The following is a 25,336-nucleotide window of genomic DNA, read 5'->3' on the forward strand; positions in this document are numbered from 1 at the left end:
TCTTGTCCGGTTCTGGCATTTAGGTCACCACCGACTAGTACATGTCCCTGTGCCTGGAAATGTTGATCTTCCCCTCTAGGATGGAGAAGCTGTCATTGTTAAAGTATGGGTATTATATTGGGGGGATATAGGTAGCACACAGGAGGACATTTTTCTCTGTTAAGATAATTTCCTTTTGAATTTCTAGACAAATTTAAAATGTTCCTGTTTTGACTAATTTAATGGAGTGAGTTAGGTCTGCTCTATACCAAATTATCATACCCATGAGTCTCTTCCCTGTTTCACACCTGGTAGTTTGGTGGATGGGACTACCAGCTCTCTGTAACCTAGAGGGCAACCAGTGGGTCCATGTTATACCATGTTTCTTGTAGGATGACAATGTCTGTATTTCTTTCATGAAGTCCAGGTTCCTGCTCTTTAGGCCAAAGGCAGATGACCTCAAGACTTGGATATTCCAGTATGAGATAGTGAAGGCTTTGTGTACCAATAAAGTGTCCAATGTTATTGGTCGTGTGGTTTGGTCTCAGACCAGTAAGTGTGAGCAGAGCCTGCTGAGCATCTGGTACAAGCCATTGGCTTGGGCTAGTGTGAGAGTGGGGGTTGGGTTTGTTTGCCTGCTCAAGGCCTGGGCATATGTTTGACTTCCATGTTGAGGCCCTCTTTGCGGGGGTGGGGCATAGGTCTGATCTGAGTGAGCCTAAATGGGGTGTGGCATGGTTGACTTGGGGGGATGTTGATTGGTTGGGTTGGAGGTGTGGCTGGTGGTGTTGTAGGCTGGATGTAGGTCCTCTCGGTGTGGGTCCTCTATGTGTAAGTTTGGGGGGGTGGGTCCCGTAGGTCTGGGAGCGTGTCTTGCTGGTCTGTGCGGGTGTCTATTGATCTGTTGCTCTTGTGTGAAGTGTTGGGGCTGCGTTTGAGAGAGATGTCCTTTAGGGTCCGGGTGAAGGTGGGAACTGCTGCCTTGTATAGGTGGACCTGGTCATAAAGGCTGTTCAAGTCCAGGGTGGAGTGGTGGGCCGGGTAAACATTTGGTTTTGAGGCACAGTCACGGGAAATACTTCTGTTTACCCGCTGTATGGTAGCAAGCTGGCAGTCTTTGTGGTAGCACGGTGGATATAACCACTTGTGCATTGGGGAACGTAGAAGAAGCGTTTTCAAACACTCTCTTGAGTGCTGTGGCCACCCTTTCCTGCTGTGCTCTCAGGTCGTTTGGGCCTGTATGTATTATTATGTGGCTAGCTGAACCTAGTTGGTCCTCAGGCAGAAGGTCTAGGGTGCGCTGGGTGTTTGGACACCATGTCCTCAGTGGGTGTGGGGGGGTTGTCAGGAGGGGTATCAGGGTGGCTGACAGGGGGGGGGTGCTCAGAGGGGGTGAGATCCCCTGGGCTTGGGGTTCTTCATTTGTCTGTCCAGCTATGATGTCGACGTGATCAGTGTCTGAGGTGGACTGTTCTGCTGTGGTGTCGAGACTTTTGTCGGGAGCTGAGGTGGGCTGCTCTGCTCACTCCTCTGCGGGGGTGGCCACCTCTCTAGTGGGTTGTTCTCTGTCACACGCCATCCCCCTCACCCTCTCCTCCAGCAGTCTGATCCTCTCCTCTAGTGCTCTGTTATTCTCCTGCTCCTGCTTCCTGTTGAAGTTGTCTCACCACAGTCCAGAGTGCAGATATGTCTCTCTCCACCTCCAGCTCTCCGGGTCTGGTTAAGGGGGTGTTGTTGTGCTGGACTGTTGTCTGGGTCTGTGCTGACTGGAGTGTAAACACCTGCTGTTCCAGCTCCACCAGCCTTACCTCCAACTGGGTGAATGTATCCTTAATTTCAATGAGGGAGTAACACTCTGTGCTCGGAGGTTGACTTACTTTCTGCTTGGGGTTGCTCGTCTGTGGGGTTGTATAATGAAGAGGTCTGGTCTGACCCGCTCGGGTTTGGGGGTATCTTTCTCAAGGGAGAGCTTCTCCTGCTGAGCTAATTCTTTGATTAGGTGAAAGTCCAGCTGAAACTGTTTGGGGTTGCCCTGTACGAATACTGTTCCAGACTTATAGAGATTTATATTAGCTGACTCAGAGTCCTCGTTGTATAGTGTCCTGAGTTTCCACCCCTTGGTAACAACCCCCTACCCCCCTTAACAGAGGGGTAGTGTGCTAATATAGCACTGTGCCATGCCAGGAGATGGTCTGTGTGGAAGATGAGGTTGCTGATGTTCCCATTCTTATGATAGTCAGAAAAAAACGTCTCTTGATTTTCCATAAAGAGCTTCATTTTGTGCTCTCTTTGTGTCTTATCATTCTTTACATACACAGGGTACTGTATTTTAATTAACTCTGAACAGCGGGAGGCAGCTTCTAATGCCTCTCCATTTGGTTGGAGTAGACTGTGCGACTCTCATGCCATTGTTGGGCTAAAGGGCTTTGACATCTCTGACTTGACACGTCAGTTCTAATTGAGGTTGTATCAAGCCTGGCAGCCTTAATTTAGTATTCAGTCCTTATAAAGTAATGTAATGTATTTTTCTTCTTGGCATTTGGAAATAAAATATAGCTTCAGACTAAACATTACTCATTCCGTTCCAGGTTGGATGGTGTATTCAGGTTTCTTTTGTTTTCCAGAGCATTTGCTGTATAACTTTGGAATAATAATCTTTAGTAGTTGTAAACCTTCCACGTGATTCCGTAATTCCGTCAAAAATCAGACTAAAGGTTTTAAGTTTTGATTTGGAGTCAAGGTTATGTTGTAGAGGGTAGCATCCTGTTTAGGTCCCTGACAAAAAAATCCAAGTTTATCTAACTATAAATATGTTTTTAAGAACATGCTGAAAAATTCAAGAGCTCATCTGCTCATGACCTCTCCTCTCTCTCTCTGTGTGTGCTTTTCTGAGACAATGATGAATTACATCAGCCCCTACCCTTGATCCTCAGAAGCCCATAATCAAGGACAAGGATCTGGGAGAATAAAGCCACCTGGGGGACAATGGCTGACAGTGAAGGATAGACCTCCACTCCGTTGTCAATGTCATCCTCTTCTTTCTCTTTCTCCTCCTCCTCCTCCTCCTCCTCCTCCTCCTCCTCCATATAAGCTCTCTACTCCCTCCATCATCAATCAACACAGCGTCTTATGCGGTGCCTTATACAGTGCTGTGGTGTGGCATGATGAACAGTCAGATAAAGGCAGACACCTGTGTTTTAATCCACAACTGATCTGTGGGGACAGGGTGCCTGAAAACAAGGTTTCCATACACACACACACACACACACACACCTTTAGGCTGACTCATACAATATTATGGTCTGTAAAATGAGTCAGACCTCCACCGTAGTTGAGGGACAGCGAGGATTTCAGACAGCGATGGAAATTAAAGTCTGGTGATTAAATCATTAAATCCTACAAAGCTAATTAAATAGCTTGTTGAGATAACCATTTAATGAATGATTCTCAAAGAGATGTTTTGTCTTCGTTCGTCCATCTGTGGTGCTTTGAATTTCTCTCCCATGCCAGTTGAGCTGCTATAGAACAGTCATTGTGTGCTGGTGCTGGTATCTGTTCTCTGTTCAGGGCTGGTGACTAAAGCTCACAGTCCGTTACATTATGGAGATGTGGTTTCCCTAATCCCTCGAGGCTTACACACACACACACACACGCACACACACACACTGGTTAAGAGCCCCGGCAGACACACAGGCTCTCTAGTCTCCAGTTCCCAGGGTTTATCCTCTCTCCTTCACCCCAGCAGGGACAACAGCAGGTTGGTTTAGGGTCAAAGCTCTACAGGCTGGCAGAAGGTTGTGCTGGGTTGCGTTAGGCTGTTGCCCTAGTGGCAGGTACTGAGCTGGGTTGTTGTCGCCTGGGGGACAGAGGCTGGGATAAGCTGGTGTTGCTCCAGGAGAAGGTAACTGATTCAGAGCCGTGTTCATTATTGCTGGCCCAGTCAGCTACGGCCTCTCTCTGCCAGATCTGACCAGGGGTCTGGAGGCAGAAGATGAAGATTTCCTTAATGATCATTGGAGAGAAAGGTGGCTGGAGGGTGTTGTCTGTTGTCACTGTGTCCTTTCATTCACCAGCCATGGTGACTCATGGTCAGTTCCCTCCACTCCGTGTCAGCCCCTTGGTCAGGCCTGTCGAATGCCCGCTTGAGGCCCGTCATGACAGGCCATAGTCAGGGCCTCTGCCTGGATCTGTCTGGATGTCACTGGAGCTACTGCTCCGCAGTCTGGAGGTCTCTGAATCTGCCTGTCGGTCTGTCTGTGTAACAAGCATGCTCTGATACTAACTATTGGAGAGTGGAGGAGGAAGAGAAAAGGGGGAGAAGGGGAAAGGGGGTGCAGGAGGTGCGAGGAGAGGTTGTCGCTTTAGGCTATTCCACGAGGGCATGGGATCTTCTGTGGATCTCCTTCTGGTGATTCATTTAGGCAATGCCTTACGGCCTGGATGATCATATCACTAGGCATATCCCTCCTCTAGTCACGAGGCACCCACTATTGCACAAGAGGAATAGGGTTATGTCTGTCCTAATGTCAACATCCTCCAGACGTATTGTAAGCCATGCAGTACCCCTCCCCTGACATTACACATGGATGAATGTCATGAACTGGCCTGTGTCATGAACTGGCCTGATCTTGCCTCGAGGTGTCCACTACTACACAAGAGGGAGAGGCTAAGAGACAACAGGGTTAAATTAAGTCTGCTCTAAAGTCTAACACCCACCAACATCGGTGGGTACTTCTAGAATGTCAGTCTATAGTCAGCACTGTCATGTACTGTCCTCGTCTAGCCTTGAGGCATCCACTGCTACTCAACACGGAGAGGCAATGGGAGAGACGTTTGTCAACACACACACACACACACACACACACTAAACATGCACACCGACAGGCGCGCGCACGCACACATGCACACACATACACACACACACTAAACACGCACACCGACAGGCGCGAGCACGCACACACACATACACACACACACACTGATGCTGGTCATTATAACTGTCAGTCTTCCGCTGTCCCAGTCTCCCCACCACAATGAGGTCCAGTCATGTGGAACTGTTCAGAGAACGGCTCAGGCTCAGTGAACCTACATTCATCCCTTGTTTGCTAATCATTTGCTGTTATTATCTTTTTTGGACGCATCTCGTCTGGGAGCCCTGGTTTGTTTGCTAAATGTGAATGGAATTAATTCCAGATAATCAAAAGTTAATGAACAAATGAAACAAAGGTCAATTGGATAGGTATTTACGAGAGGTTGTTACCAGAAGGGAGGCAGGGGAGCTGAGAGGACACACACACACACACACACAGAGGAAACAGAGATTGTTACTTCCTACCAAGCCGTCGCTGAAACATGGTGCTCATTGTTGCATGTCTATTGACTTTCTCATCTGACTATCGTGTGACATTAGTTACTAGGCTAATTGGCTGTCTGTTAAATCTTCTGTCTCCCTCTCTGTGTGTGTGTGTGTGTGTGTGTGTGTGTGTGTGTGTGTGTGTGTGTGTGTGTGTGTGTGTGTGTGTGTGTGTGTGTGTGTGTGTGTGTGTGTGTGTGTGTGTGTGTGTGTGTGTGTGTGTGTGTGTGTGAATTCTCCATCTCTATGCTGTAATCCAACTCTTATCCTACAGCTGGAGGAGAGCCTGTCATCTGGATGTCTGGACGGGAGAGAGAGAATACCTCCCATCTGGATCTCTCTACTTCCCATCTGGATCACTCTACCTCAACATCTCTCTCTTTTTCCATGTCGCATCTCTCTGTCTCTCCCTCTCTTTCACTCTATCCCTCGTCCTCTCGGGCTCTCAAACCCCCCCACCCCTCTCCCCCAGTCTCTTCCCTCTCTCCCACGCCGTCTCTCTCTCATGCTCTCTCTCTCTCCCTCTCACTCCTTTCTCTCTTCTTCTTCACACGCAGAAATAGGAAAATAGTGTACTACACTGTCACAACCTATAGTCAACCTGAATGCTCAAGGTCTTTCGTTCCCTCTCGGTCTCTCCTGCTTTCACTCCCTCGCTTTCCCCTGCCTCACACAAGAGGAGAGAGTCAGCTAGTTAAAATGGACACACCATTGCCTCTCTCTACAGACATCCCCCATCATCCCATCATTAATGGTTAGGTGCATCTTACACATTATGGTGAAAACATCCTTAATGTGCCTAAAGGGAGCTGAGACGTGCTTCAGGAACACAAACACAACGTCTCTGGAATCATAACTCTTCAATTAAACAGCAATTACCACAGCTGCTCAGTAGCAGCACGCAGGGAGGAGCGTAAGCGGTGGTGGCAGTCATCATAGTAATAATAATATTAAATAATAATTCAAGAGAGAGAGAGAGAGAGAGAAAGAGAAAGAGAGAGAGAGAGAGAGAGAGAGAGAGAGAGAGAGAGAGAGAGAATGGTTGGTCTTATGACACCTGTCATTACTTTGTGATTACATCCATGTAGCCTGCTGTGGCCTCATTCTGTTGTTCCTCTCTTCCCCTATCCCCCTCGCCTCATCCTTCTCTCTTCTCCTTCTCCCAGCTTCTCTTCATTAAAACCCCTTCAGAGGGACAGTCAGTCGACTTCTCTCTCCTCTCAGACTCCTCACACACATGCATGTAGGCACATAGACGAACACGTGTACGCGCAAACATATGGTACATCTTCCGGACCACCCTCGTGTGTGTGTGTGTGTGTGTGTGTGTGTGTGTGTGTGTGTGTGTGTGTGTGTGTGTGTGTGTGTGTGTGTGTGTGTGTGTGTGTGTGTGTGTGTGTGTGTGTGTGTCCAGAGACCGCCACAGACAGGGTAGTGGGAGGATCATGGTGTGTGAGAAAAATGACGCATTTACCAGATTTTTTTTTATATTAATAGTTAACAATGAATACTTAACAAATAGTAAGACATTTCTGCTCTACTAATGCTGTGTTTTTATGGTCTCCACTCTAGCTCCCTGCAGCTAATCTGGGTGTATGGTCAGTAATGGGTTTTACTAGAGATAGTTTAGGAGTAGAACAATCCCTCATTGCTCTTAAGTGAAGTATCCTTGGGCATGATTGTTTGTTTGCCAGTTGTGGGCAACCAAAAGTCCAGACGCGTGGTAGTGAGTCGATCATAGTAGGATTGGTGAAGTTCGTGTGGAGTGTAGGACGAGAGCGCGGCTTGGTGAAGCTCATTGAACAAGGGACTTATTGTGCAGGTGACGCCTTGGGGCATCTCACTTGGGGAAAGTTCAAATTACAATGTGCAGTGTTTGGATAAAATGTTTGGATAAACGAGGTAAACAAGTATGCCCTGGGTTACTATTGTTAGGTGTTGTTGTGAGTGTTTTCTTATTCCTGGTACTTAGTAAATACGAGGTAAGATTGGATTTTTGGGACCGTGTTACATAGTTAGGTAGGAGACACGGGTACTCTGTTGGTAGTTTTGCACATTTGAATAGACGTAAGAGAATCTACACCATAGTAATCGCGATAGGCGAGGTGTGGATAGGCGAGGTGTGGATACAACACCTTGTTTTGGGACCACTAATTAGGCAATATTTTGATAATGGTATGAGTTACCCTGTTCATATAGACCGGGTTTGAAATCTAAGAACAGCGCTAACTGGTTTTTCCTCTTGTCTGTCTCGTCCCCTGTGTGTCCTGTGTTTGTGAATGTGATATGAGAGTTGTGTGAGTGTGGAAATAAGTGTAAATCTAACGGTTGGATAATAAGACACAGAAATGTGTATGATAAGCCGATTTCAATTTGGATAATAAGTTTCAATATATAGAGCTGCTTCGTAGGGATGGAGAGTGGTTGGAAATGCACATGGAGTGGTTAATTAATGTAAGTACCTACGATTTCCTACGTTTTACATGGATTCTGTGAATATATGAAAATGTGACAAATTGTATGTGTGTATAATCAATGACTAGAGATTTGATAAAGTAATACTGGGAATATAAGGATACGCAACTTAAACAACACACATGTAAACATACCTAGGCTCAGGATGGCCTCTTTATGGATCATTTGATAGAGATAAGGGTCAAGCATTTTTTTACAGTCTAAACACTAATGGGATTTTCTCCATCCAGGCAATGCATTTAGAGAAAACTAGAGGTCGGAAAATGTTTTTTCCGCAGTAAGAGACAAGTTGCTATATTTATGGAACAAATCCCTTTTTCCAGGACGTTAGAGCAAATTAAAGTGGAATTTTGACGTAACTTATAAGGTAGTACAAAGCCTAAATTTAGGGTTTTTCATCATAATAATTATTACGGAGCAAATGTGACGTAATAAAAGAATTCCAGGAAAATATAATTCATTTATATTAAACAGATCTGTTTTCAAATCAACAAATGTCGATTCAACTCATTCACCGTAAGTTTCCCTTTGTGCAAATCTTTACAAAGAAACACTTGGATGAACTTTAAGGCTATTTTCCGGTAATGGTGTCGTTTTTAGTGCCAGATGTTAAGACTACAAACCATTATAATTGAGTTATTTACTTATCATTTCAATTGTCACGTTGTATAATGATAGGAGACGGGCGCAGGAATACGAACTAGTTTATTTTATTTCACTACCCAAAATAGCATACGTCACAAACATGACGGGAACGAAGCCCAAAACAAACACATATACAGTATATATAAAGTTGAAGTCTGAAGTTTACATACACCTTAGCCAAATACATTTATACACATATTGTGTGCAATGTAAAGAAGAATCTATGATGCAAGTTCTGGAAATCAACAAGGTCTCGGTGGCGAGGGTAGTTTAAGAATGCATACAGAATGTTAAGCATCGTTATGAACTGCCATTTTGTTTTTTGCATTTTCCAGGAGGGAATATAATAGATTTTTGTGTTGACGCCGGTTTATTTAAATGGCTAGAGTCTTAATATTCTGCTGATGATAATGAAAAGAATGAAATAATCCTAGTAAAAATTCCCTGTCATAGGTCAGTTAGGATCACCACTTCATTTTAAGAATGTGAAATGTCTGAATAATAGTAGAGAGAAGGATTTATTTCAGCTTTTATTTATTTTATCACATTCCCAGTGGTTCAGAAGTTTACATAAACTCAATTAGTATTTGGTAGCATTACCTTTAAATTGTTTAACTTTGGTCAAAAGTTTCGGGTAGCCTTCCACAAGCTTCCCACAATAAGTTGGGTGAATTTTGGCCCATTCCACCTGACAGAGCTGGTGTAACGGAGTCAGGTTTGTAGGCCTCCCTGCTCGCACACGCTTTTTCAGTTCTGCCCACAAATGTTCTAGAGGATTAAGGTCAGGGCTTTGTGACAGCCACTTCAATTCACAACTTTGGAAGTATGCTTGGGGTCATTGTCCATTTGGAAGACCCATTTGCGACCAAGCTTTAACTTCCTTACTGATGTCTTGAGATATTGATTCAATATATATCTTGTGAAGTGCACCAGTCCCTCCTGCAGCAAAGCACCCCCACAACATGATGCTGCCACCCCCGTGCTTCACGGTTGGGATGGTGTTCTTCGGCTTAAAAGCCTTCCCCTTTTTCCTCCAAACATAACGATGGTCATTATAGCCAAATAGTTCTATTTTTGTTTCATCAGACCAGAGGACATTTCTCCAAAAAGTATGATCTTTGTCCCCATGTGAAGTTGTAAATCGTAGTCTGGCTTTTTTTATGCCGTTTTTGGAGCAGTGGCTTCTTCCTTGCTGAGCGGCCATTCAGGTTATGTCGATATAGGACTAGTTTTACTGTGGATATAGATACTTTTTTACCTGTTTCCTCCAGCATCTTCACAAGGTCCTTTGCTGCTGTTCTGGGATGGATTTGCACTTTTCACACCAAAATACGTTCATCTCTAGGAGACAGAACGCGTCTCCTTCCTGAGCGGTATGACGGCTGCGTGGTCCCATGGTGTTTATACTTGCTTACTATTGTTTGTACAGATGTACGTGGTACCTTCAGGCATTTGGAAATTGCTCCCAAGGATGAACCAGACTTATTCCCTGTAGCCTAATCAGAAGAGACAGTTACCTACATCTAATGAATTCCAGTAATAGCTGATTGGCAATTGCAATAGAGCTGTGGCAATGATCAGAATTGAGAACTGAGCATAGGTCTTAATTATTGCATGATAAAACAAGGCTACAGCAGTGATGAATTGAAGTAGTGGGCAGGAAGAGGCTCTCGTTTTGTAAAATGTAATAAGTGTAAAGCAGACAGAGGAGAAAGTTGTCAAGTTTATTTTTTAAATGTTTTCATTTTGTTATTTTTTTCTACTGGTAAGAATAGAGTTAGAGTTTCCATGTTTTAGTCCGTGGGTGTAAGCGACTGGTGCTCACTGAAATGGAGTGGGCTGTAAGGGACGAAGTGGGTTACGTTTGGTGTAGAGGGATGATGAAGTTGAAGGCAGAAACGTTCTTTGACCGTTTTGGATTATTGCTGCTCGGTTTTGTAGTTTAGGTAACACCAGTGAATTGAAGCAGGAAGGTGATGTCATTTAAAAGGATAATCTGTTTCTATTACGTGGAACAGTGTCAACTATTTAAAGTGAATGTTTTAGTATTGAATATTGATCTGACAGCGCATATTTTTTGAAGGGCCGAGATTTGTTAAAACATATTTTAGATTTTGACTAAATGAATTAAACAGGTTCGAATTAGGTCGACAGTGTGATAGGGGAGTTGGTCAACTGTGCCCGTAATTGATTTAGACTTGTCTACAATTGTTTATTTGGGGTATCGGGTTATAAATATAGTAATTTAGACTAATAATGCATTGGGATACTGTAATTATAATCCTGATGAGAAAGATAATGCTAGAATTACAAGATTAATGTATTGTTTGTTAATATAAATATATGTTCATATAAATGTACATTGATGTGTGTTAAATGGAGGGTTTTAACTTTGAGTGATAGAACCAACGTGAATCACTGAAGAATGTTATTCTACATTTTGGTTGGATAATTAATTGGGTTTTGATTATGATTTGGAAACGGAATGATTTTCAAAAACTGACTAATTGATTTAAGTACGTGTTTAGTATGTTAATAACTATATGAGTGGAGCAATTCATGTATTTTGGATTGATTGGAGAATGGAGAGGGTGAACTCTGATCCTGAGAATGAAACTGATCCTAATCTATTTGAACTATATCCAATACCAAATTACATTTTTGATGATAACGTTAATACTCAGGAACTATAGCAGGTTTACGCCAATGGCACATAGAGTCCATAGGCATTGCTTTATAAATAGTGGGATCATGATGCTTGTCCTGGGTCATGTTTATTAGGCACTAAACAGAATACATTTTTACTTAAACCGGGAGTCACTACCTGGATTTGTCCAACACGATATGCTAATTTTAGTTTCTACAGATGGTGCTATAGGGATGGAAATGGCTATTTCCAGCATGCTGACCAATGGGAGTGTGCTCAGTATGATCATGAGGATTTGTATTAATGTCTTTTTAAAGTAAGTTGAGGGACATCTCAAAATGGTGGAATGTGAGGGGAAATGACATATTACCTGATTTCTTTGATATTAATAGTTAACAATGAATACTTAACACATAGTAAGACATTTCTGTTCTACTAATGTGGTGTTTTTATGGTCTCCACTCGAGCTCCCTGCAGGTAATCTGGGTGTATGGTCAATGATGGGTTTTACGAGAGATAGTTTAGGAGTAGAACAATCCCTTATTGGCTCAAAATCATCCTTGCATCTGGGAGACTAAGCCAGGTGGGGGTTAAAACAACACCGGGTGCAAATAACCACAATATGTAAACAAAGTGGCTTGTGGTGCCCCCCAATCTGCATGGGAGGGGTGGAACCAGCCATGACTAAGCATTCTTAGTGTCAGCTATATAAGAACAAACATTATCTGGTTAGGTTAAGCCTCAACAACACAGTGTGGGGAAGACAGCTTCATTATTGCAATAATTAATCAATATTAAATAAAGATATGTGTTTGAAGAAATGACAAAGTCTCTCTCAGTACGAATTTTCACGACAGGTGTTAGTATTACTCCACAACTAGAATACAATACACAGTGTAGTGGAATTAAAGCTGTCCGCTCGGGAGCAGGAAACAAGGAATGGACATTTACTTCATTCTAACCACTTAGGACTGTAATTTGCCCCCTACCCAGAGCCTACTGAATGAAATATGTTAGTTTGAGTGTGTGGATCTGCAGGGTATTCTCGTTTAGCTTTTAAATGTGTTGCTCAGCATCGTATCAAATGGACATACATACAGACAGCTCCACTGCTGATGTTCGGGACTGCTTCTTTCCTCTTCATCCTCTCCCTTTCCCCTCCTCTTCCCTCCCCCTCCTCCCCCTCACCCCTCCAGCCATGTCAACATCTGCACAGCCCTAGCAAGGCTAAACATCTGAACAGCTGACTGTTCACTATCAGAGCACACAGCCCATAGCACAGCACAGCACAGCAGGGAAGAGAGCAGCACAACAACTAAACCCACAGTATAGAAACCCACAGTCAAGTCACACAGTAGAAACTAGCAGCATTGCTTACAGCAGTAAGCACAGCAGGGGCTCCAATGCTCACTGATGTATATCTGTGAGTTTTGGGGGAAATTCACATGTCTGAATTGACTGTTTGAATGTGGTGTCTGAATTGATGCCATATTCCCCAAGCAAACATTATGCATTTCAGTATATGGGAGATGAGGTGTCATTTGATGTTTCCCTTCTCACACTAAGAAAAAGAGACATCAGTGATTGCTGGCAAACCCGAGCACTCTCAACAAACACACAGAGACAAGTTAAAACCACTAGAGACTTTATCTGATGAAATCAGTGTACATTTTTATGCTGACTAACTGTCAATCTGTAGCTGACAGATACTATCTGACATTTAATATCACTGATGTTTTTAAAAAGATATGTTTGAGACTGCCATTTCCTAGGGCAGCTACTGTTGTTCAGAGTTCCACAGAGACCCATCACTGAAGAGAGATGTCCAAACGCTCAAGAATTGTAGACTGTGTTCACTGTGATCAAGATTCAGCACCTCCATTCAGTACTGTCTGTATGAGAGTGTCTTGAGCATGTGTTCACTATTCCACGTACCTGTTTCCCGGGAGATCTGCACGAAGGCCTCGACACCGCTCTCGCCGTAGTTCCCCTCGGAGGCGAGCGTGGACACGTAGTTCCATCCCATCGCCGTGACGATGTCCATCATTGCCTGGGCCTGGTAGGAGTCCGGAGGTACGACGCGGGAGAAGAAGTCATACCTCGTGTTGTCACTGAGCTCCGGGGCCGTGGACGCATAGCTGATCTGAGGGATCTGAGGAGAGAGGGAGAGAGGAAAGAGGAAAGGGGTGAGTTAGGACGGAGAAGGTGTTTAACATGTTATAACTTAGATTGGGAGCCAAGGACACGCATACATGATCTGATTGGATTCTGAGGAAAGACAGAGTAAGCCAAGAGAGAGAGATGAAGGGATGCGTTGAGATAGATGAGAGTCGAAATGGCGTCACTCTTCAGAGGATAGGGGGACAGAATGAGAGGGTAATTACTGATAGCGTGGCACTGAAGAAATGGAGATAGATTGCACTAGACAGAGGTCATATTCCATCCAAGTGGTTTGTCAGAGACCAGACAGCCCAGCTGAAAGAGCCCCAGAACAGCACAGACCCCAGCCAAGGTGCCTGAGAGAGAGAGGCAGAAAAGCTAGGCAGGAGAGCCCCAGACAGGAGACAGGCTGGGATATGAAGGTAGGCAGGAGAGCCCCAGACAGGAGACAGGCTGGGATATGAAGGTAGGCAGGAGAGCCCCAGACAGGAGACAGGCTGGGATATGAAGGTAGGCAGGAGAGCCCCAGACAGGAGACAGGCTGGGATATGAAGGTATAGGAGAGCCCCAGACAGGAGACAGGCTGGGATAGAAGGTAGGTAGGAGAGCCCCAGAGGAGACAGGCTGGGATATGAAGGTAGAGGAGAGCCCCAGACAGGAGACAGGCTGGGATATGAAGGTAGGCAGGAGAGACAGGAGACAGGCTGGGATATGAAGGTAGGCAGGAGAGCCCCAGACAGGAGACAGGCTGGGATATGAAGGTAGGTAGGAGAGCCCCAGACAGGAGACAGGCTGGGATATGAAGGTAGGCAGGAGAGCCCCAGACAGGAGACAGGCTGGGATATGAAGGTAGGCAGGAGAGCCCCAGACAGGAGACAGGCTGGGATATGAAGGTAGGCAGGGAGGCTGAGAGAGGCTTGGATAGAGAGGTAGAGAAAGGATTGGATTTGGAGGTATAAAGAGAAAAGCTTAGATAGGGAGGTAGAGAGAGAAAGGATTGGATTTGGAGGTATAAAGAGAAAAGCTTAGATAGGGAGGTAGAGGGAGAGAGGCTTGGATAGGGAGGTAGAAAGAGAGAGGCTTGGATAGGGAGGTAGAAAGAGAGAGGCTTGGATAGGGAGGTAGAAAGAGAGAGGCTTGGATAGGGAGGTAGAAAGAGAGAGGCTTGGATAGGGAGGTAGAAAGAGAGAGGCTTGGATAGGGAGGTAGAAAGAGAGAGGCTTGGATAGGGAGGTAGAAAGAGAGAGGCTTGGATAGGGAGGTAGAAAGAGAGAGGCTTGGATAGGGAGGTAGAAATAGAGAGGCTTGGATAGGGAGGTAGAAATAGAGAGGCTTGGATAGGGAGGTAGAAAGAGAGAGGCTTGGATAGGGAGGTAGGAAGAGAGGCTTGGATAGGGAGGTAGAAAGAGAGGCTTGGATAGGGAGGTAGAAATAGAGAGGCTTGGATATGGAGGTAGAAAGAGAGAGGCTTGGATACGGAGGTAGAAAGAGAGAGGCTTGGATATGGAGGTAGAAATAGAGAGGCTTGGATAGGGAGGTAGAAAGAGGTAGGCTTGGATAGGGAGGTAGAAAGAGATAGGCTTGGATAGGGAGGTAGAAAGAGATAGGCTTGGATAGGGAGGTAGAAAGAGAGGCTTGGATAGGGAGGTAGAAAGAGAGAGGCTTGGATTGGGAGGTAGAGAGAGAGAGGCTTGGATAGGGAGGTAGAACGAGAGAGGCTTGGATTGGGAGGTAGAGAGAGAGAGGCTTGGATAGGGAGGTAGAACGAGAGAGGCTTGGATAGGGAGATAAAAAGAGAGAGGCTTGGATAGGGAGGTAGAAAGAGAGAGGCTTGGATAGGGAGGTAGAAAGAGAGAGGCTTGGATAGGGAGATAAAAAGAGAGAGGCTTGGATAGGGAGGTAGAAAGAGAGAGGCTTGGATAGGGAGGTAGAAATAGAGAGGCTTGGATAGGGAGGTAGAAAGAGAGAGGCTTGGATATGGAGGTAGAAATAGAGAGGCTTGGATATGGAGGTAGAAATAGAGAGGCTTGGATAGGGAGGTAGAAAGAGAGAGGCTTGGATAGGGAGGAAGGAAGAGAGGCTTGGATAGGGAGGTAGAAAGAGAGGCTTGGATAGGGAGGTAGAAAGAGAGAGGCTTGGATAGGTAAGTAGAAAGAGAGAGGCTTGGATAGGGAGGTAGAGAGAGAGAGGCTTGGATAGGGAGGTAGAGAGAGAGGCTTAGATAGGGAGGTAGAAAGAGAGGCTTGGATAGGGAGGTAGAAAGAGAGAGGCTTGGATAGGGAGGTAGAAAGAGAGAGGCTTGGATAGGGAGGTAGAAAGAGAGCCTTGGAGAGGGAGGTAGAATGAGAGAGGCTTGGATTGGGAGGTAGAGAGAGAGAGGCTTGGATAGGGAGGTAGAAAGAGATAGGCTTGGATAGGGAGGTAGAAAGAGAGAGGCTTGGATATGGAGGTAGAAATAGAGAGGCTTGGATAGGGAGGTAGAAATAGAGATGCGTGGATAGGGAGGTAGAGAGAGAGAGGCTTGGATAGGGAGGTAGAAAGAGAGAGGCTTGGATAGGGAGGTAGGAAGAGAGGCTTGGATAGGGAGGTAGAAAGAGAGGCTTGGATAGGGAGGTAGAAATAGAGAGGCTTGGATAGGGAGGTAGAAAGAGAGAGGCTTGGATAGGGAGGTAGGAAGAGAGGCTTAGATAGGGAGGTAGAGAGAGAGGCTTGGATAGGGAGGTAGGAAGAGAGGCTTGGATAGGGAGGTAGAAAGAGAGGCTTGGATAGGGAGGTAGAAAGAGAGGCTTGGATAGGGAGGTAGAAAGAGAGAGGCTTGGATAGGGAGGTAGAGAGGCTTGGATAGGGAGGTAGAGAGAGAGGCTTGGATATGGAGGTAGAAAGAGAGAGGCTTGGATAGGGTGGTAGAAAGAGAGAGGCTTGGATAGGGAGGTAGAAAGAGAGAGGCTTGGATAGGGAGGTAGAAAGAGAGAGGCTTGGATAGGGAGGTAGAGAGAGAGAGGCTTGGATAGGGAGGTAGAGAGAGAGGCTTGGATAGGGAGGTAGAAAGAGAGGCTTGGATAGGGAGGTAGAAAGAGAGAGGCTTGGATAGGGAGGTAGAAAGAGGGGGCTTGGATAGGGAGGTAGAAAGAGAGCCTTGGAGAGGGAGGTAGAATGAGAGAGGCTTGGATTGGGAGGTAGAGAGAGAGAGGCTTGGATAGGGAGGTAGAAAGAGATAGGCTTGGATAGGGAGGTAGAAAGAGAGAGGCTTGGATAGGGAGGTAGAAAGAGAGAGGCTTGGATAGGGAGGTAGGAAGAGAGGCTTGGATAGGGAGGTAGAAAGAGAGGCTTGGATAGGGAGGTAGAAATAGAGAGGCTTGGATAGGGAGGTAGAAAGAGAGAGGCTTGGATAGGGAGGTAGGAAGAGAGGCTTGGATAGGGAGGTAGAGAGAGAGGCTTGGATAGGGAGGTAGGAAGAGAGGCTTGGATAGGGAGGTAGAAAGAGAAGCTTGGATAGGGAGGTAGAAAGAGAGGCTTGGATAGGGAGGTAGAAAGAGAGAGGCTTGGATAGGGAGGTAGAGAGGCTTGGATAGGGAGGTAGAGAGAGAGGCTTGGATATGGAGGTAGAAAGAGAGAGGCTTGGATAGGGTGGTAGAAAGAGAGAGGCTTGGATAGGGAGGTAGAAAGAGAGAGGCTTGGATAGGGAGGTAGAAAGAGAGAGGCTTGGATAGGGAGGTAGAGAGAGAGGCTTGGATAGGGAGGTAGAAAGAGAGAGGCTTGGATAGGGAGGCAGAAAGAGAGGCTTGGATAGGGAGGTAGAGAGAGAGGCTTGGATAGGGAGGTAGAAAGAGAGAGGCTTGGATAGGGAGGTAGAAAGAGAGGCTTGGATAGGGAGGTAGAAAGAGAGAGGCTTGGATAGGGAGGTAGAGAGAGAGGCTTGGATAGGGAGGTAGAGAGAGAGGCTTAGATACGGAGGTATTTGTATTCGTATTTATTATGGATCCCCATTAGCCTCGGCAGCAGCTACTCTTCCTGGGGTCCAGCAAAATGAAGGCAGTTAATACAACTTTAAAAACGTTACAATACATTCAGACTGTGTGCCCTCAGGCCCCTACTCCACCACTACCACAGATATATAGTACAATATCCATGTGTACGTGTGTGTCTAGTGCGTATGCTATCGTGTGTGTGTGTGTGTGTGTGTGTGTGTGTGTGTGTGTGTGTGTGTGTGTGTGTGTGTGTGTGTGTGTGTGTGTGTGTGTGTGTGTGTGTGTGTGTGTGTGTGTGTGTGTTATCGTGTGTGTGTGTGTGTGTGTGTGTGCGTGTGCGTGTGCATGTGCCTATGTTTATTCTGCTTCACAGTCCCCGCTGTTCCACAAGGTGTTTTTTTTTATCTATTTATTTTTATTTTACTGCTTGCATGAGTTACTTGATGTGGAATAGAGTTCCATGTAGTCATGGCTCTATTTAGTACCCTGCGCCTTCCCTAGTCTGTTCTGGACTTGGGGACTGTGAAGAGACCTGTTGCATGTGGCATGTCTTGTGGGGTATGCATGAGTGTCCGATCTGTGCGCCAGTAGTTCAAACAGACGGCTTCTGTGCATTCAACATGTCAATACCTTTCATAAAGACGAGCAGTGATGAAGTCAATCTCTCCTCCACTTTGAGCCAGGAGAGATTGACATGCATATTATTAATATTGGCTCTCTGTGTACAGCCAAGGGCCAAGTAATGGACTCTGGGTGAGAGATGGCCGACTGACAGGTTGATTTCTCCGGAGGGAGATACTGCCCTCGTGCTGAATTATACACACACTCTCTCTCTCACACACATTGACACACACAGACATGTACACACACTCACACTTGTATGTTTGCACTCCCATACACACTCATACACCACATACGGTGCATTCAGAAAGTATTCAGACCCCTTGACCTTTACCACATTTTGTTACGCTACAGCCTATCATTAATCTACACACAATATTGGCGAATATTCGCCCCATATTGGCGAAGCAAAAACAGGTTTTTAGAAATGTTTGCAAATGTATACAACATTTTTTTTTTTAAATACCTTATTTATGTAAGAATTCACATGCATCCTGTTTCCATTGATTATCCTTGAGATGTTTCTACAACATGATTTTAATCCACCTGTGGTAAATTAAATCGATTGGATATGATTTGGAAAGGCACACAACTGTCTCTATAAGGTCCCACAGTCGACAGTGCATGTCAGAGCAAAACCCAAGACACGAAGTCAAAGAAATTGTCTGAAGAGCTCCAAGACAGGATTGTGTCAAGGCACAGATCTGGGGAGGGGTACCAAAACATTTCTGCAGCATTGACGGGGGAACACAGTGGACTCCATCATTCTTAAATGGAAGAAGTTTGGAACCACCAAGACTCTTCCTAGAGCTGGTCAGGGAGGTGATCAAGAACCTTATGGTCACTCGGACAGAGCTCCAGAGTTCCTCTGTGGAGATGGGAGAACTTTCCAGAGGACAACCATCTCTGCAGAACTCCACCAACCCAGCTTTTATGGTAGAGTGGCCAGAGGGAAGCCACTCCTCAGTAAAAGGCACATGACAGCTCGCATGGAGTTTGCCCAAAAGGCACATAAACGACTCTCAGACAATGAGAAACAAGATTCCCTGGTTTGATGAAGCCAACATTGAACTCTTTGGCCTGAATGCCAAGTGTCACGTCTAGAGGAAACCTGGCACCATCCCTACGGTGAAGTATGGTGGTGGCTGTGTCATGCTGTAGGGATGTTCTTCAGCGGCAGGAACTGGGAGACAATTCAGGATTGAGGGAAAGAGGAATAGAGCAAAGTACAGACAGATCCTTGGTGAAAACCTGCTCCAAAGCACTCAGGACCAAAGATTGTTCACCTTCCAACAGGACAACGACCCTAAGCACACAACCAAGACAATGCAGGAGTGGCTTCGGGGCAAGTCTCTGAATGTCCTTGAGTGGCCCATCCAGAGCCCGGACTTGAACCCGATCTAACATCTCTGAAGAGACCTGAAAATAGCTGTGCAGCAACTCTCCCCATCCAACCTGACAGAGCTTCAGAGGATCTGCAGAGAGGAATGGGAGAAATTCCCAAAATACAGTTGTGCCAAGCTTGTAGTGTCATACCCAAAAAGACTGTAATCGCTGCCAAAGGTGCTTCAACAAAGTACTGAGTAAAGGTTCTGAGTACTTATGTAAATTAATATTTCAGTTTTTCTTTTTTGTTTTATAAATTGCAAAAATTTCAAAAAAACTGTTTTTGCTTTGTCATTACTGCTGTTGTGTGTAGTTTGATGAGGGGTAAAAACAATTTAATCCATCTTAGAATAAGGCTTTAACGTACGAAAATGTGGATCAGGTCAACGGGTCTGAATACTTTCTGAATGCACTGTATACACACACATAACACACACACGAACGTGTGCACACACACATAGTCTAAGGCTGCTTCAATGGCATTCTCAGAGAGAGGGAAGAGCTGCCAATCATAATCAAGACCCAGAGGCAGGTCACATTCTCTCTCTCTGTGCACGCACGCACGCATGCACGCACACACACACACACACACACACACACACCAATTATGTAAACACAAACTGTGCTGATAGCTGAACACAGCCGAATCAGTAGATGTGGAATGGAAGGTGTGGAGGGATTCCAGAATGACAGATCCTTGTAGTGAATACTGATGGAACCCACTGCTCAGTGTCTCTGAGTCTCAGTGCTATCAACGCTTGTCAGCTCAAAAACAGCACATCTAACAACCAGGCGAGGAGGCTCTCACTTTCACACACTTTCACCAATCTTTCAGCCATGATAGACGATTACACTAGCTACATTTTCAATGTTGTCAGCGCTCTTGGAAGATATATTTGTTTTGACGAATGGTAAGTGAACTTTTGAAGAGTTTATAGTTTCCAAAACAAAGGACTGTTACAAACACAAGGCAATACAGATGTTCGTAAAGTTTAGCCAAGTTAGATATGAAATATGTATGTTGGATGAAGGTAAACAAATGAAGGATAAAACAGTGGATCTTATTTTCCCACATCAAAGGAAGAAAGATGTGAGCTCATGAATATGAAATCGCGTTCGTCCGTATCGGCATGGCGATGAGAAAGTGACCTCATGACCTCGGAAAGCATGCCTCTTTTGATCTCTGTTAAAGAAAAAGACGGAGAGAATGAGGAAATGAAAGACTGAGAGGGATGAGTAACATAGAGAAGTAATGAGTTGAAAATAAACAGTATACCATACACATTAAATAAATACTATACAGTATACTGTGCGGTATACTGTACTGTCTATTGTGCTGTATACTGATGTATACTATACCGTCTACTGTACGGTCTACTGTTAAAAAAAAGTGTTCATTCAGTATTGTTGTAATTGTCATTATTAAAAATACATTATTAAAAATCGTCCGCTTGATCGGTATAGGCTTTTTTGGTCCTCCAATAATCGGTATCGGTATCGGCATAGAAAAATCATACTGTCTACCTCTACTGTCTACTGTGCTGTCTACTGGGCTGTATACTTGGTTTTACACTGTGCTCTATACTGTACTGTCTACGGTGTCTGTATACTATACTGTCTACTGTACTGTATACTGTGCTCTATAATGTACTGTCTACTGGGCTGTATACTATACTGTCTACTGTACTGTATACTGTGCTGTATACTGTACTGTCTACTGGGCTGTCTACTGGGCTGTATACTATACTGTCTACTGTACTGTATACTGTGCTGTATACTGTACTGTCTACTGGGCTGTCTACTGGGCTGTATACTTGGTTTTACACTGTACTGTATACTGTGCTGTCTACTGTACTGTCTACGGTGATGTATACTATACTGTCTACTGTACTGTATACTGTGCTGTATACTGTACTGTCTACGGTGATGTATACTGTGATGTATACAATACTGTCTACTGTACTGTATACTGTGCTGTATACTGTACTGTCTACGGTGATGTATACTATACTGTCTACTGTACTGTATACTGTGCTGTATACTGTACTGTCTACGGTGATGTATACTATACTGTCTACTGTACTGTATACTGTGCTGTATACTGTACTGTCTACTGTGATGTATACTGTGATGTTTACAATACTGTCTACTGTACTGTATACTGTGCTGTCTACTGGGCTGTCTACGGTGATGTATACTGTGATGTATACTATACTGTCTACTGTACTGTATACTGTGCTGTATACTGTACTGTCTACGGTGATGTATACTGTGATGTATACAATACTGTCTACTGTACTGTATACTGTGCTGTATACTGTACTGTCTACGGTGATGTATACTATACTGTCTACTGTACTGTATACTGTGCTGTATACTGTACTGTCTACGGTGATGTATACTGTGATGTATACAATACTGTCTACTGTACTGTATACTGTGCTGTATACTGTACTGTCTACTGTACTGTATACTGTGATGTATACTATACTGTCTACTGTACTGTATACTGTGCTGTATACTGTACTGTCTACGGTGATGTATACTGTGATGTATACAATACTGTCTACTGTACTGTATACTGTGCTGTATACTGTACTGTCTACGGTGCTGTATACTATACTGTCTACTGTACTGTATACTGTGCTGTCTACTGTACTGTCTACGGTGCTGTATACTATACTGTCTACTGTACTGTATACTGTGCTGTATACTGTACTGTCTACGGTGATGTATACTATACTGTCTACTGTACTGTCTACGGTGATGTATACTGTGATGTATACAATACTGTCTACTGTACTGTATACTGTGCTGTATACTGTACTGTCTACGGTGATGTATACTATACTGTCTACTGTACTGTATACTGTGCTGTATACTGTACTGTCTACGGTGATGTATACTATACTGTCTACTATACTGTCTACGGTGATGTCTACTGGGCTGCATACTATACTGTCTACTGTACTGTATACTGTGCTCTATACTGTACTGTCTACGGTGATGTATACTGTGATGTATACAATACTGTCTACTGTACTGTATACTGTGCTGTATACTGTACTGTCTACGGTGATGTATACTGTGATGTAAACTATACTGTCTACTGTACTGTATACTGTGCTGTATACTGTACTGTCTACTGGTGATGTATACTATACTGTCTACTGTACTGTACTGTATACTGTGCTGTACTGTACTGTCTACGGTGATGTATACTATACTGTCTACTATAGTGTCTACTATACTGTCTACTGTGCTGTCTACTGGGCTGTATACTATACTGTCTACTGTACTGTATACTGTGCTCTATACTGTACTGTCTACGGTGATGTATACTATACTGTCTACCTCTACTGTCTACTGTGCTGTCTACTGGGCTGTATACTTGGTTTTACACTGTACTGTATACTGTGCTGTCTACTGTACTGTCTACGGTGATGTATACTATACTGTCTACTGTACTGTATACTGTGCTGTATACTGTACTGTCTACGGTGATGTATACTGTGCTGTATACTGTACTGTCTACGGTGATGTATACTGTGATGTATACTGTACTGTCTACGGTGATGTATACTATACTGTCTACTGTACTGTATACTGTGCTGTATACTGTGCTGTATACTGTCCTGTCTACTATACTCTATACTGTCCTGTCTACTGTGCTGTCTACTGTCCTGTCTACTAAACTCTATACTGTGCTGTCTACTGTGCTGTCTATTGTACTGTATACTATACTCTATACTGTCCTGTCTACTATACTCTATACTGTACTGTCTACTGTCCTGTCTACTAAACTCTATACTGTACTGTATACTGTGCTGTCTATTGTACTGTATACTATACTCTATACTGTCCTGTCTACTATACTCTATACTGTACTGTATACTGTGCTGTCTACTGTGCTGTCTACTATACTCTATACTGTACTGTATACTGTCCTGTCTACTATACTCTATACTGTACTGTATACTGTGCTGTCTACTGTGCTGTCTACTATACTCTATACTGCCCTGTCTACTATACTCTATACTGTACTGCCTACTATACTCTATACTGTACTGTATACTGTGCTGTCTGCTGTGCTGTCTACTATACTATATACTGTACTGTATACTGTGCTGTCTACTGTGCTGTCTACTATACTCTATACTGCCCTGTCTACTATACTCTATACTGTGCTGTATACTGTGCTGTCTACTATACTCTATACTGTACTGTCTACTATACTCTATACTGTACTGTATACTGTGCTGTCTACTGTGCTGTCTACTATACTCTATACTGTCCTGTCTACTATACTCTATACTGTACTGTATACTGTGCTGTATACTATACTCTACACTGTACTGTATACTGTGCTGCCTACTGTCCTGTCTACTATACTCTATACTGTACTGTATACTGTGCTGCCTACTGTCCTGTCTACTATACTCTATAATGTACTGTCTACTAAACTCTATACTGTACTGTATACTGTGCTGTCTACTGTGCTGTCTACTTTACTCTATACTGTCCTGTCTACTATACTCTATACTGTGCTGTCTACTATACTCTATACTGTACTGTCTACTATACTCTATACTGTGCTGTCTACTATACTCTACACTGTACTGTATACTGTGCTGCCTACTGTCCTGTCTACTATACTCTATACTGTACTGTATACTGTGCTGCCTACTGTCCTGTCTACTATACTCTATAATGTACTGTCTACTAAACTCTATACTGTACTGTATACTGTGCTGTCTACTGTGCTGTCTACTATACTCTATACTGTCCTGTCTACTATACTCTATACTGTACTGTATACTGTGATGTCTACTATACTCTATACTGTACTGTATACTGTGCTGTCTACTGTGCTGTCTACTATACTCTATACGGTACTGTCTACTATACTCTATACTGTACTGTATACTGTGCTGTCTACTATACTCTATACTGTGCTGTATACTGTGCTGTCTACTGTGCTGCCTACTGTCCTGTCTACTAAACTCTATACTGTGCTGTCTACTGTGCTGCCTACTGTCCTGTCTACTATACTCTATACTGTACTGTCTACTATACTCTATACTGTACTGTATACTGTGCTGTCTACTGTGCTGTCTACTATACTCTATACTGTACTCTATACTGTGCTGTCTACTGTGCTGCCTACTGTCCTGTCTACTATACTCTATACTGTACTGTCTACTATACTCTATACTGTACTGTATACTGTGCTGTCTACTGTGCTGCCTACTGTCCTGTCTACTATACTGTATACTGTGCTGCCTACTGTCCTGTCTACTATACTCTATACTGTACTGTCTACTATACTCTATACTGTACTGTATACTGTGCTGTCTACTGTGCTGTCTACTATACTCTATACTGTCCTGTCTACTATACTCTATACTGTACTGTATACTGTGATGTCTACTATACTCTATACTGTACTGTATACTGTGCTGTCTACTGTGCTGTCTACTATACTCTATACGGTACTGTCTACTATACTCTATACTGTACTGTATACTGTGCTGTCTACTATACTCTATACTGTGCTGTATACTGTGCTGTCTACTGTGCTGCCTACTGTCCTGTCTACTATACTCTATACTGTACTGTCTACTATACTCTATACTGTGCTGTCTACTGTGCTGCCTACTATACTCTATACTGTGCTGTATACTGTGCTGTCTACTGTGCTGCCTACTGTCCTGTCTACTAAACTCTATACTGTGCTGTCTACTGTGCTGCCTACTATACTCTATACTGTACTGTCTACTATACTCTATACTGTACTGTATACTGTGCTGTCTACTGTGCTGCCTACTGTCCTGTCTACTATACTCTATACTGTACTGTCTACTATACTCTATACTGTACTGTATACTGTGCTGTCTACTGTGCTGCCTACTGTCCTGTCTACTATACTGTATACTGTGCTGCCTACTGTCCTGTCTACTATACTCTATACTGTACTGTATACTGTGCTGCCTACTGTCCTGTCTACTATACTCTATACTGTACTGTCTACTATACTCTATACTGTACTGTATACTGTGCTGTCTACTGTGCTGTCTACTATACTCTATACTGTCCTGTCTA

The 25,336-nt window shown here is 44.1% G+C and overlaps 1 protein-coding gene across 2 annotated transcripts in view; it reads right to left on the reverse strand.

Annotated features, from left to right (window-relative positions):
* LOC135515978 (metabotropic glutamate receptor 8-like) overlaps positions 1-25,336 on the reverse strand; it is a 235,676-nt gene that overhangs the window by 136,415 nt on the left and 73,925 nt on the right. For both annotated transcript variants that reach the window (XM_064939888.1, XM_064939889.1), the window contains exon 2: positions 13,035-13,251. In XM_064939888.1, the coding sequence (XP_064795960.1) occupies positions 13,035-13,251 (217 nt within the window). The remainder of the gene's footprint in view (positions 1-13,034; positions 13,252-25,336) is intronic.

The sequence above is a fragment of the Oncorhynchus masou genome, chromosome 27 (genome assembly GCF_036934945.1).
Source record: "Oncorhynchus masou masou isolate Uvic2021 chromosome 27, UVic_Omas_1.1, whole genome shotgun sequence".
Lineage (NCBI taxonomy): Eukaryota > Metazoa > Chordata > Actinopteri > Salmoniformes > Salmonidae > Oncorhynchus > Oncorhynchus masou.